Below are 12,398 nucleotides of genomic sequence, written 5' to 3'. Positions count from 1 at the left end.
CTGGGTCCATGCACATGCTTGGTCACTGTTCAAGTCGAGAGTGGAGGTTCATTGTCTGAGCTTCTGGGTTGGTTTCTGAATGTTTTGTTACTAGCCTAAGTAGCATCTTCAGCGGAGTTTAAGGGAAGTCAATGTCGGTGTTCTTCTGCTCATAAGAGCTCTGTGTGATCAGTAGGACTTGTGATATGGAGGTCATGTCAGGTGAGGATCATGTCAGGTGAGGGACACATCAGGTGAGTGTCTTGTGATGGATCTTGTGATGGGGAGGTCATGTCAGGTGAAGATCACGTCAGGTGAGGGACACATCAGGTGAGGGTCTTGTGATGGATCTTAGGTCATGTCAGGTGAAGATCATGTCAGGTGAGGGACACATCAGGTGAGGGTCTTGTGATGGATCTTAGGTCATGTCAGGTGAAGATCATGTCAGGTGAGGGACACATCAGGTGAGGGTCTTGTGATGGATCTTAGGTCATGTCAGGTGAAGATCATGTCAGGTGAGGGACAAATCAGGTGAGGGTCTTGTGATGGATCTTAGGTCATGTCAGGTGAAGATCATGTCAGGTGAGGGACACATCAGGTGAGGGTCTTGTGATGGATCTTGTGATGGAGTTGTCATGTCAGGTGAGGGTCACCAGGAGGTGAAGTCCTGGTTGTGGAAGGGGTTTGCATGAGTTGGTTGAGAGTCGGTGCAACCATCACAAGACCCCTCATAAGACCCCTACTTGACACACCCACACCTGACCCATCACAAGACCCTCACCTGATGGGACCGTCAACTGACATGACCTCCCCATCACAAAATCTACTGAGCTCATGAAGCCCTTATAAGCAGAAGAACACCAACACTGACATTCATATGGATTCGTCTAGAAAAGCAGAACATTTCCAAGAAAATTCGCAAACTAAAACATGACCCATAACTGAGCCATCACAAGACCCTCAATTGACATGACCCACACGTGAACCTCATAAGACCCATCACTAGACTCTCACCTGATTTGACCCTCCCATCACAAGTCCTACTGACAACCTGAAGGCTTTATAAGCAGAAGAAAACCAACACTGACATTCCCTAAATTCCACTGAAGATGTTACCTAGACTGGTAACCAAATGTTTGGAAACCAACCCACAAGCTTGGAGAACAAACCTTCACCCTCATCCTGCACCCAAGATACAGACATTTGTCACCATCGCACTCTTAAAGACTTCTGTGGTGTTTCAGTGACAGGATTTCCCAGAAATAAAGAGGGGGGAAAGGGTGACTTCACCCTGGAGAGGGATGAAGGGAGAGGAAAAGACTTGAAGGGAGCTATGATATCATGGTTAGTTCATAGGCCAATATTCAGAAAGCATGTCAAGTAGACAGTGCAAAATTCTCCAATGTCTGCTAAGGCATCCAGCTCCTGGCCATTTCATAAGAAATTTGTGCTAGAATATTTCAGGGAGTCGATTAATTCCATATGAGTAATACTTCAGAGTATCAATTAATTCAATATGAATAATAATTCTGTTGCTGTTACCATTGGCAGCTACCTCAAGCTGAAAGTAACTCTTCCAAAGTTAAAAAAAAGCAACAACAACCCTCACAGAGCTTTCATTAACAAGATTTATGAATCTGAGAAGGATAGAAGTCCGGGAATTGCAGCAACTGAATTATTACTCATATAGAATTAATTTATCCCCTGAAATATCTTAGGACAGAGAGTGCTTCTTCTTAATAGTCTTCTGTGGATGGGTGAGGGAGTGGACCTCAGGGGTAGGCAACCTTGGCTCTTTTATGACTCGTGGACTTCAATTCCCAGAATTCCTGAGCCAGCCATGCTGAGGGAAAAGGGAGAGGTTTCCAAGCTGAGTTTCCATGCTGGCTCAGGAATTCTGGGAGTTGAAGTCCACGAGTCATAAAAGAGCCAAGGTTGCCTACCCCTGAACTAGATACTCAACCGACTCTTGAATATTTATCAATCTGTAATACAGATTTGTTAAGGTGTGGCTTAGTTCTTCAATAGTACTCCCACAGCACTAGTTCTAACCATTTAAGCTCTTGTCAATTTCACTCCTCAAGGAAATAGCAGCACAAATCAGATCATTATTCTCAGTAAACATGTGTCCAAATATTGATGAAAGAAGGGATTCTTGAATGTGTGTCACAGACAAGAGCTGTCATTTGCATGACATGAACGGTTTCTGGCTGTTAAATGAAATATCTTTAGTAAAAGTTATCCCAACTTGATTTGCATTGTGTTGTCTGTTTAGGTGAAAATGATCCAGTTTCTATGATGAGCAGTTTAGACAGTAAGTAATCAAAAGCTTCCGTGATGGGGTTCTCCGGGAGTGGTGGTGAATAATGATTTAAATAATGACATTATCTCATAGATGGATGTCTATGGAAGTTCTCAGTCATCCAGGTCATGGTGGCCCCAAAGGTGCTTTTTCAAAAGGCAAGTGGACTTTGTTTTTCCTTGAAGAACATTTGCTTCTCATCCAAGAAGCTTCTTCAGTTCCAACTGAATGGTGGAGGATGGAAGGATTTATATTCCTTGCAGTCATTGGGTTGTTCTTGGATGAAAAGTAAAACCTCTTCAATGAAAACCAAGAAAATCTAGTTGCCTTTTGAAAAAGCGTCTTTGGGACAACCACGACCTGCATGACTGAGAATCTCCATAGACAATTTCCTTGAAGACGTTTCGTTTCTCATCCAAGAAGCTTCTTCAGTTCCAGATGAATGGTGGAGGATGGAAGGATTTATATTCCTTGCAGTCATCTGGTTATTAGCACTCTTTCTGAGAGTTGTTGAGGCCATTTGGAAGTTTACCTGTGTCCTCAGATTAATTACAACACAAGAAGGTCCCACATCCATTTGCCCTATTCGGGTGACCCGCTGGGCACAGATAAGCCTCCACGTGGCCTCAAGAGTTCTCAGAAAGAGTACTAATGACCAGATGACTCTTGTCATGTAAATCCTTCCATCCTCCACCATTCAGTCATAACTGAAGAAGCTTCTTGGATGAGAAGCAAAAGTCTTCAAAGAAAAAAACCCAAAGTCCAGTTTCCTTTTGAAAAAGCACCTTTGGGATAGCTTATAGATGACAACTTATTTACTTGTGCCTCACATAATGACTCAAACAATTCCATGATGGTGATGGTGATGATGATGATATTGTTTTTATGACTGGGCTTGGTTATGGATCTAACCCTAAGTGGCCTTTATGTTAGTCCAATAAACTAGAATTATGAAACCCGGTGTAACTGAGAAGGCTCTAGACAAGATTATCTCATTATTTTCCTTATGATGCACTTATAACTTTCTGAAAAATATTTTAAGCCTAAGCTGTTATGTTATGGTTGGTTATCTTTTTTCTTATCCCAATTAGAACTACACAGTGCTGGTCACTGTTGATTTTAGACAACTTGCTACAGGAGTCATTAGAATATATGAGGGAAATTATTTATTTATTATTATTTTTAGGAGTTTTTGAACATAGTTCTATAAAGCGCTCAGTGTGGTGAATTTTCATTTGGGGATTCTACGGTATGTAACTCAACCAATGGTCAATATTTCAGTTGCCGTCATTCCGTGTGCTTCAACTAAGCATCTAAGAGTTGTGAATGGAATCCCTACGCAACCTGATAAGGGATGGATGGTCAGCTTGAAAGACAGGTGAGAACCGAGGCATCGCTCTCTTCCCTAGGTTGATTCCCACTGAAGTGCAAATTGTGCATCAGATGATTTTTGAGGTCTAGAAAGGCCAGCTACTCACTGTGGCGCAGCTAAAGTTCTTCACATTCCTCCTTCAAGAAGCCAATTGTTCACTCTTGAGGAGAAAGTATTCAAGGACGGTTTCTCAGGTGGACCATTCCAATCATCTGTGGAGATCGTCAGTCATCCAGGTCACGGTTGTCCTAAAGGTGTTTTTTCAAGACGCAAGTGGGGACTTCCTTTGTTTTTCTTTGAAGACCTTTTGCTTCTCATCCAAGAAGCTTCTTCAGCTCTGACTGGATGGTGGGGAATGGACCCCTTTAGTCAGAGCTGAAGAAGCTTCTTGGATGAGAAGCGAAAAGTCTTCAAGGAAAAACAAGGAAGTCCACTCGCCTCTTGAAAAAGCACCTTTGGGATGACCATTCCAATCCTTTCTCAACTAATGCCTTAGGTATTGTCTAGTTCTGTCCATGCATCCAAATTAGCAACCCCATCTTAAATTTTGGACACTAAAATTGTCCTCTTGGTTAATGTCAAATAAGCAATGCTTCATTTACACTCTTCTAGACCTCTCCAAGCAAAACCTGGTTCCATCAAGGGCTAAAGTAAAATGTAACACAGGTAGTCCTTGACTTACAACAGCTCATTTAGTGACTGTTTGAAGTTACAACGGCACTAAAAAAAGTGACGTATGACTGTTTTTCACACTGTTGCAGCATCCCCATGGTCACATGATCAAAAATTCAGATGCTTGGCAACTGGTTCGTATTTATGACGGTCGCCACGTCCCTGGGGTCAGGTCATCCCCTTTTGCGACTTTCCGACACGCAAAGTCAGTGGGGGAAACCAGATTTACTTAATGTCCGTGTTACTAATTTAGCAACTGCAGTGATTCACTTAACAACTGTGACAAGAAAGGTCGTAAAATAGGGCAAAATTCAAAATTAACAACTGTCTCGTTTAGCAACAGAAATTTTGGGCTCAGTTGTGGTCCTAAGTCGAGGACTTTCTGTAGATTCAGTACAAACGGTATGATGTAAATGTGAATTTTATATTAGCAGATTGTACCTCCCAACTAACTGTTCGTTCATTGATTTTTTTTTCCAGCAGAGGCAGACATTTTTGTGGAGGTTCACTGGTGAAAGAAGATTGGGTCCTGACAGCCAAGCAATGTTTTCTATCTCGGTAACTATTTCAATTTTTACAAGAGCTTTGCAATAGAAATAGGATCCAACCTTTTACAGTTTTGCCCTTGGGTTGTTGTTGTTGTTAGTTGCGAAGTCGTGTCCGACCCATCGCGACCCCATGGACAATGTTCCTCCAGGCCTTCCTGTCCTCTACCATCTTCTGGAGTCCATTTAAGCTCACGCCTCCTGCTTCAGTGACTCCATCCAGCCACCTCATTCTCGGTCGTCCCCTTCTTCTCTTGCCCTCAACCTTTCCCAGCATGAGGCTCTTCTCCAGTTAGTCCTTCCTTCTCATTAGGTGGCCAAAGGATTTGAGTTTTAGCTTCAGGATCTGGCCTTCTAAAGAACAGTCAGGGTTGATCTCCTCTAGGACTGACCGGTTTGATCACCTTGCAGTCCAAGGGACTCGCAGGAGTCTTCTCCAGCCCCAGAGTTCAAAGCCCTCAATTCTCTGGTGCTCAGCCTTTCTTATGGTCCAACTTTCACAGCCATAATTTCTGACATCACAAAAAGGGAAAGGAGGGAGAAATGCTAAACTATTCCCAACTTTTACGCAATGCAACCCTGGAAAATTCAGAGACATTTGAACAAAGAGCCATTATTTTAGTTTGTGATGGTGGCAAATATCTGCAGCTCAGATGGAGGAGGAGGGTGGATGTTAATTTTTCGAGTGTTGTGGTTCCGACAGATGAGACCAGTAGAAATAAGAACTCCGAGGCATTTGCTTTCCCCAAAGAACACATTTAATGGCTACACAGTATCGGCACAAACAAAGGTGAAACCAAGACTGAAATTCCCCCCCCCCCAAGGTTACAAAATAAGAAGTTAAACTTGCCACCCCTGCAGTTTGTCATAAATCACAATCCCCAATTAACTACTTTGGCAGGCTTTATTTATTTCTTTTTTTAAAGAAAATTTTATTGATTTTCTAGTTTTACTTTTAAATATTTGAAAAGCAACATGTCAGCTGAGTTGGTCAATAATTCAATAACATACAAATATCTTTAGTACAGATCTCAAACTATTACATTCGATGTTTCCTCTCTTTTCCCCTTGGTATTTATTGTCTCATATTTAAATCAGTACAATTCTTATTATATCGATTAAATAATAAAATAACTTTCTTACATTTATCAATAGTTTTCAGTTTTTACATATCCTAGTTGTTTTAACATTCAATCTTTAGACAATCAATGTCTTGGTTAGTTTTTCCCAATTTTTAGTTTCCCATTGATATTTAAATTTAATGTTTAATATTTATAATTTCCAAGTTTTAAATAACCCCAATTTCCTTTATCACAATTCATCACAAGATCTGATGTTCAGGATACACGTCTACCGTCGTATATCAACTAATTTCTAACAGTAGCTTTAGCCCGCCAAAACTTAGGTAACTGGACCTTGGTTCCCACAGAACAATTTATTGTTATGTCTAAACTAAGAGAATACATCTCCCACCTCCCATTACTGTGGCAACCAAAAATGAAGTGAAGATGGCTGCAGCCAAATTCGTTTGTAGGTTGACACCGAGATTATGGGTTGGTTTCTGAACATTTTATTACCAGGCTACATAACATCTTCAGGGTTTAGGGGATGTCAGCATTGGTGTTCTTCTGTTTATAAGGGCTTTGTGTGGTCAGTAGGTCTTGTGATGGGTCAGATGTGGGTGTGTTAAGTGAGGGTTTTGTGATGGGTCTTGTGATGAGTCAGATGTGGATGTGTCAAGTGAGGTCTTGTAATGGGTCTTGTGATGGGTCAGGTGTGGTGTGTCAAGTGAGGGTCTTGTGATGGGCCTTGTGATGAGTGAGCTGTGGGTGTGTCAAGTGAGGGTCTTATGATGGGTCTTGTGATGGGTCAGGTGTGGTCAAATGAGGATCTTGTGATGGGTCAGGTGTGGTGTGTCAAGTGAGGGTCATGTGATGGGTCAGGTGTGGGTGTGTCAAGTGAGGGCCTTGTGATGGGTCAGGTGTGGTGGTCAAATGAGGGTCTTGTGATGGGTCAGGTGTGGTGTGTCAAGTGAGGGTCTTGTGATGGGCCTTGTGATGATGGGTCAGGTGTGGGTTGTGTCAATTGAGGGTCTTGTGATGATGTCAGGTGTGGTGGTCAAATGAGGGTCTTGTGATGGGTCAGGTGTGGTGTGTCAAGTGAGAGTCTTCTGATGGGTCTTGTAATAATGAGTCAGGTGTGGGTTGTGTCAATTGAGGGTCTTTGTGATGGGAATGTTCTGCTTTTCTAGATGAATCCATATCTAGAGAAGTCTCATTTTCCTTAGTGAGGTACGACTTAGGAATTGAACATGTTTTTTTATTCCATAATGGTAGGGTTTAAACTATTTGCACTAGTGTTGTTATTTCAATCTCTGTTCAGAGTAAAAACCCAAGAGGTTTGTACAGATGGCACAGATTTTACAGTGTGAACCCTTGGAACAGTTCCAGCCTCCACTTTGGGAGACTAAAATACAGGGTAAGGATCTCATGAGTTCAGTGATTTATTTTGTCTGGGGGACGAACTGACCCCTGCTTTAGCTACCTTTGTTTAAATTGAGCAACGGTTATCTAAATAGATCATGACAAAGCAAATAAGCAGAGTAAGCAGCCTGTGGAGACCAGTCTATCTAATCTATCTTCCATCCTGGTTTATTATTTTATTGACCCATAATCCAATTGCTGATTACATTTGCTTTCTTTAGGCATAATCTCAAAGACTATCAGGCTTGGCTTGGAATCCATAATGTGGAAAGAGCTCACGAAGAAAAACATAAGCAAGTTCTGAATATTTCCCAGTTGGTCTATGGGCCTGAAGGATCTGACATAGTATTACTGAAACTTTCCAGGTGGGTTGCAGTTATGACAATATTTCAAGACATAGGCAATTAATTATCTGTTTGCTGGAGTTAATGTTAGGGTGAAACCATGCTACTGAAGGGAGATGAAGCCTTTAAGTCACCTTCAATCATGAGGAGTGTTTACCAGGTGTCTCCAAGAAAAGTCAAATTGTCATTCACAATCTCACAAAGAGTGCAGGGAAGAGCAACCAAGATGGTTAGGGAACTAGAGGCTAAAGCATATGAAGAACAGTTGCAGGAAATGGATATGTCTAGTTTGATGGAAAGAAGGACTAAAGGTAAAGGTAAAAGTAAAGATTCCCCCACACATGCGTGCTAGTCGTTTCCAACTCTAGGGGCCGGTGCTCATCTCCGTTTCAAAGCCGAAGAGCCAGCGCTTGTCCGAGGACGTCTCCGTGGTCATGTGGCCGGCATGACTAGACGCCAAAGGCGCACGGAACACTGTTACCTTCCCACCGTAGTGGTCCCTATTTTTCTACTTGCATTTTTACGTGCTTTCGAACTGCTAGGTGGGCAGAAGCTGGGACGAGTAACAGGCGCTCACTCTGCTACATGGCAGTCGGGATTCGACCCGCCAAACTGCTGACCTTCTGATCGACAAGCTCAGTGTCCTAACCCACTGAGCCACCGCGTCCCTTTAAGAAGGACTAGGGGTGATATAATAAATGTATACTGCTCAAAAAAATAAAGGGAACACAAGATAAGACATCCTACTATTAAATACAGTACGTTGTGTTGTTTAAGTGTTCCCTTTATTTTTTTGAGCAGTATATATTAAAAAAAGGCAAATCCATTCTAAACATCTGGCTGGCGTGAGAATCTAACCTTCATCTGATCTGAAAAGCTATCTTACATTTGCCTACTTATTCCTATAAATGCCCATGTCTAAAATAGACATTCCCCCGCCCTTCTTTTTTAGACCCGCAGTAAGCAACAATGCTGTAGCTATAATCCGCCTGCCCATTTCTGATTGCACCATTCCAGATGGGACCACTTGCAGTGTTTATGGATGGGGGCACACAGGAAGTAAGTAACTCTAAATGACTTCAAATAATCATCCTATTGAGCAGCTTGTTCATTTAAATTCCTAGGCGTAGACTTTCATAGCATCACTTCAATTGATTAATGTGTGTGTGTGTGTGTGTGTGTGTTGTGTTTGTGTGTGTGTATAGCATGTGTATATGTGTGTTATGTATGTGTATGGGTAGATATATATTTTCTTTTGAGAGCAGGCAACAGAATTTCATTTTTAATGTGGGCCAGTGTGTTCACAATTAAAAAATGACAATAGAGCTCTTCTCTTCTCATCTCACCTCACCTCACCCCACCCCACCGCACCCCACCCCACCGCACCCCACCCCACCCCACCCCATCCCATCCCATCCCATCCCATCCTCTATTGGAGTAGGGTGTGCTTAAGGGAAAGTATATCTTTTGACGACATTGATAGATTGCCATGGCTAATTTCCTTCTATGTGGTCTTTAAAAGTTGATCATGACCTGATAATCCCTAATCAATCAACCAATGAGATGGAGTAAAGAGCAGTTATTTCTCTTCAAAATTTCAGCAAGAAATTTTGACGGGCAACTTCAGGAAGCAAATATGATCATTATGGGGAATGAACGATGCAGTCAAGATTTCGGAGGAAACGTTGTCCCGAAGAAATCAGAAATGTGTGCTCGAGCTGAGAGCATCGGCAGCGGAACTTGTGAGGTACAATTTATCCTCCAGATGTTTATCATCTTTGTTGCTCTTTTTTTGCACATTTGCTAGGGTCTCACCAAACTTGTTTGTATCGTACACAGAACTGTACACGGTATTCCAGGTGAGACTTCTCTAGTGTGCTTCTAATCCATTTCCTCCCAATCATTCATATGGAATTTTCTGTCAATACAACTGGGTTCAAAAATTTCTAAGATAACCTCTTTCATGTTTAAAGAAGTAGAATTTATTTCTCATATCAAGTCACCAATGGAGGGCACGAATGCAGAAAACTGTGCATCTTCTGACACCCGTCAGGAGGTGGAAGGACACAACATTTGTATAAGATAAATTTGGATGTGGTTTATTTAGCCATCACTTCCCCCAGCCTAGATCAGATTCAAAGTGATCTTGTTGGTTGACTGAACAGAACGGAGTTGGAAGGGACCTTGGAGATCATCTAGTCCAACTCCCTGCTCAGACAGGAAACCCTACACCATTTCAGACAAATGGCTATCCAGTCTCTTCTTAAAAACTTCCAGTGTTGGAGCATTCACCGCTTCTGAAGGCAGGTGGTCCCACTGGTTAATTGTTCTAACCGCCAGGAAGTTTCTCCTTAGTTCTAGGTTGCTTCTCTCCTTGACTAGTTTCCATCCGTTGCTTCTTGTCCTGCCTTCTGGTGCTTTGGAGAATAGCTTGACTGCCTCTTCTTTGGGGCAGCCCCTGAGATATTGGAAGACTGCTATCATATCACCCCTAGTCCTATGAGTCTATGATAATAGAATAGTCTTAGAATCTATGAGAGGTCTACCAAGGTTAATTTCCCATCAAGGGTTCTTAGGCTAATGTTACACATACAATTGGCAAATCCTTCCTTGTTTTAACAAGGGACTTTTCTTGTCTTAATCTCTCTTCCATAAACGCATCTATGTGATTTTTCCCCCCTGTTTTTCTCTTTCCAGCGGGATTACGGTGGTCCACTGGTCTGCGAGCAGAATAGAATTAAGATCGTGGTGGGAGTGATCATCCCTGGACGAGGATGTGCGGTTCCCAAACGGCCTGGGATTTTCGTCAAGGTGGCCTATTACTCCAAATGGATACACAAGATCTTAATGACATACAGGTCATAGCCGAAGATCCCTGCCAAGGAAGAAAATGCCAATTTTAGGGACACCGGAGGAAGATGGGAAGTTGCATTGTAATAGAGAAAACCTGGACTTTTCTTTAAAAAAAATGTCATCCATCAAATATTTACTTGATAATAGTCAAGTTTAACAGGTATTTGTGGCTCTTCCTGTCCCATTCTGCCGCTGGCTACATTGTGTGGGTTAAGCAAAATGTGGTGACTTATTTCCTGAATATACTTGAATAGGAAAGCAAATCTGCTAATATGGTGGTTGGATAAATGCACATTCTCTACACGTAGCCCATGTCCCCCCCCCGTCCCCTCGGCTGCTTGTTAATGAGACATAAACACTCATTTAAATTTTCAGTATTGTTCGTTACCTACAACCCACTCTGAATTTATCTTTAAGACACCATAAAATATATGTACAAGTCAGGGACAGTGTCATCTCTTTATTGTTTAAATATGTTTTGATTTCTTTATCAATGGCTTTCTGGAGGTGCAACCCAGTAGAGCAATTAATTCACAAAGTCTACTCCATCATGATAGTGAAAGTTATCCCTACAAAGAGAATGTAATTTTTCCAGAAGTGTCCATAAATGGATACCAACATGGGTATAACTCAGGGGTAGCCAACCTTGGCTCTTTTATGACTTGTGGACTTCAACTCCCAGAATTCCTGAGCCAGCCACCCTGAGGGAAAAGGGAGAGGTTTCCAAGCTGAGCCAGCCTGGCTCAGGAATTCTGGGAGTTGAAGTCCACGAGTCATAAAAGAGCCAAGGTTGCCTACCCCTAGTATAACTTCTACTAGCTTTCTATGTCCAAGGTCATTTTTACTCTGACAGCCATCTCCTTCTTCATTAATGCAATGACATAAAGAGATGAAGAACCACCATTAGGAAGTGGGGTGGAAAAGAGCAAACATCTAGTTAGGCTTATCTAAAGGACTTCTTTGGAGACTAAGCATATTGTTTCCTTTAAGCAAAATCTGCCTCTTTTTGTTTTGGACCAGAGGTCTTCAAACGTGGCCCATTGATGACTTGTGGACTTCAACTCCCAGAATTCCTCAGCCAGGCATGCCTGGCTGAGGAATTCTGGGAGTTGAAGTCCACAAGTCATCAAAGGGCCACGTTTGAAGACCCCTGTTTTGGACCTACAAATTTCACCCCATCCCATTTCTCTTTAAGTTTGGCTATTGCTTCTCCTCTAGAAAAATAAAGTTTCTAAACAACTTTTCCTTCTAAATGCTATTATCTCTGGTCTTTTGGCTGTAAGTTATTATTAGTTCATTCATTCATTCATTCCAGCGCTCCTTCATATTTGCCAGTCTTCTGCACGAAATTCTAAATCTGAATATACAGTAAACCTAGGATTTGGGGTTGGAGAAAAAGCAGGGGATGGTTGAGACTTTACTAAACAGCTGATCATCCCATTATATAATATTAGGCGCAGAAATTTCAAATTATGCCACAGAAATGGTGAGGGCACCAATATCCCTTACCTGCTATCCCTTTAAAATTCCAGCAGATCAAGAACGCTTGCCCTCAGCTAAAACCCTTATTTCACAGTCATGTTCCCAACAAAAGCCATCGTGGAACGGATAGTTTTAATCTAGCGAAAAATGAAATAAAATACCTTGATCTTTTTTAACAAGAATTGAGAATCAGTTCCTCCTGGTTTGACGTTTCTTGATTTGACTTTTAAGGGTCCAGATTGAGGCAAGCGCCTAAGGCAAGGATCATCGTAAAATGTATTCTTTATTTAGAATTAGCATTCCTTCAACGTGCAAGATTCTGATTTTGATTCCGATTTTATAAACATAAGAGTAGATTTTATCTAG

At 41.8% G+C, this 12,398-nt stretch overlaps 1 protein-coding gene across 1 annotated transcript in view; it reads left to right on the top strand.

The window, feature by feature from the left end:
* HGF (hepatocyte growth factor) overlaps positions 1-11,600 on the top strand; it is a gene marked incomplete at its 5' end in the record, with an annotated part of 73,459 nt that extends 61,859 nt beyond the window's left edge. The window contains 7 exons of the mRNA XM_083366622.1: positions 2,255-2,293; positions 3,563-3,659; positions 4,806-4,883; positions 7,575-7,718; positions 8,650-8,756; positions 9,299-9,444; positions 10,395-11,600. Coding sequence (XP_083222748.1) covers positions 2,255-2,293; positions 3,563-3,659; positions 4,806-4,883; positions 7,575-7,718; positions 8,650-8,756; positions 9,299-9,444; positions 10,395-10,562 — 779 coding nt within the window. The 3' untranslated portion in view covers positions 10,563-11,600. The remainder of the gene's footprint in view (positions 1-2,254; positions 2,294-3,562; positions 3,660-4,805; positions 4,884-7,574; positions 7,719-8,649; positions 8,757-9,298; positions 9,445-10,394) is intronic.
* Positions 11,601-12,398: the final 798 nt, after the last annotated feature.

This window comes from Vipera ursinii (assembly GCF_947247035.1).
Source record: "Vipera ursinii genome assembly, chromosome: 6".
Classification (NCBI taxonomy): Eukaryota; Metazoa; Chordata; class Lepidosauria; order Squamata; family Viperidae; genus Vipera; species Vipera ursinii.
The sequence above is the reverse complement of the archived record's forward strand: the minus strand, read 5'-3'. Positions and strand labels throughout refer to the sequence as shown.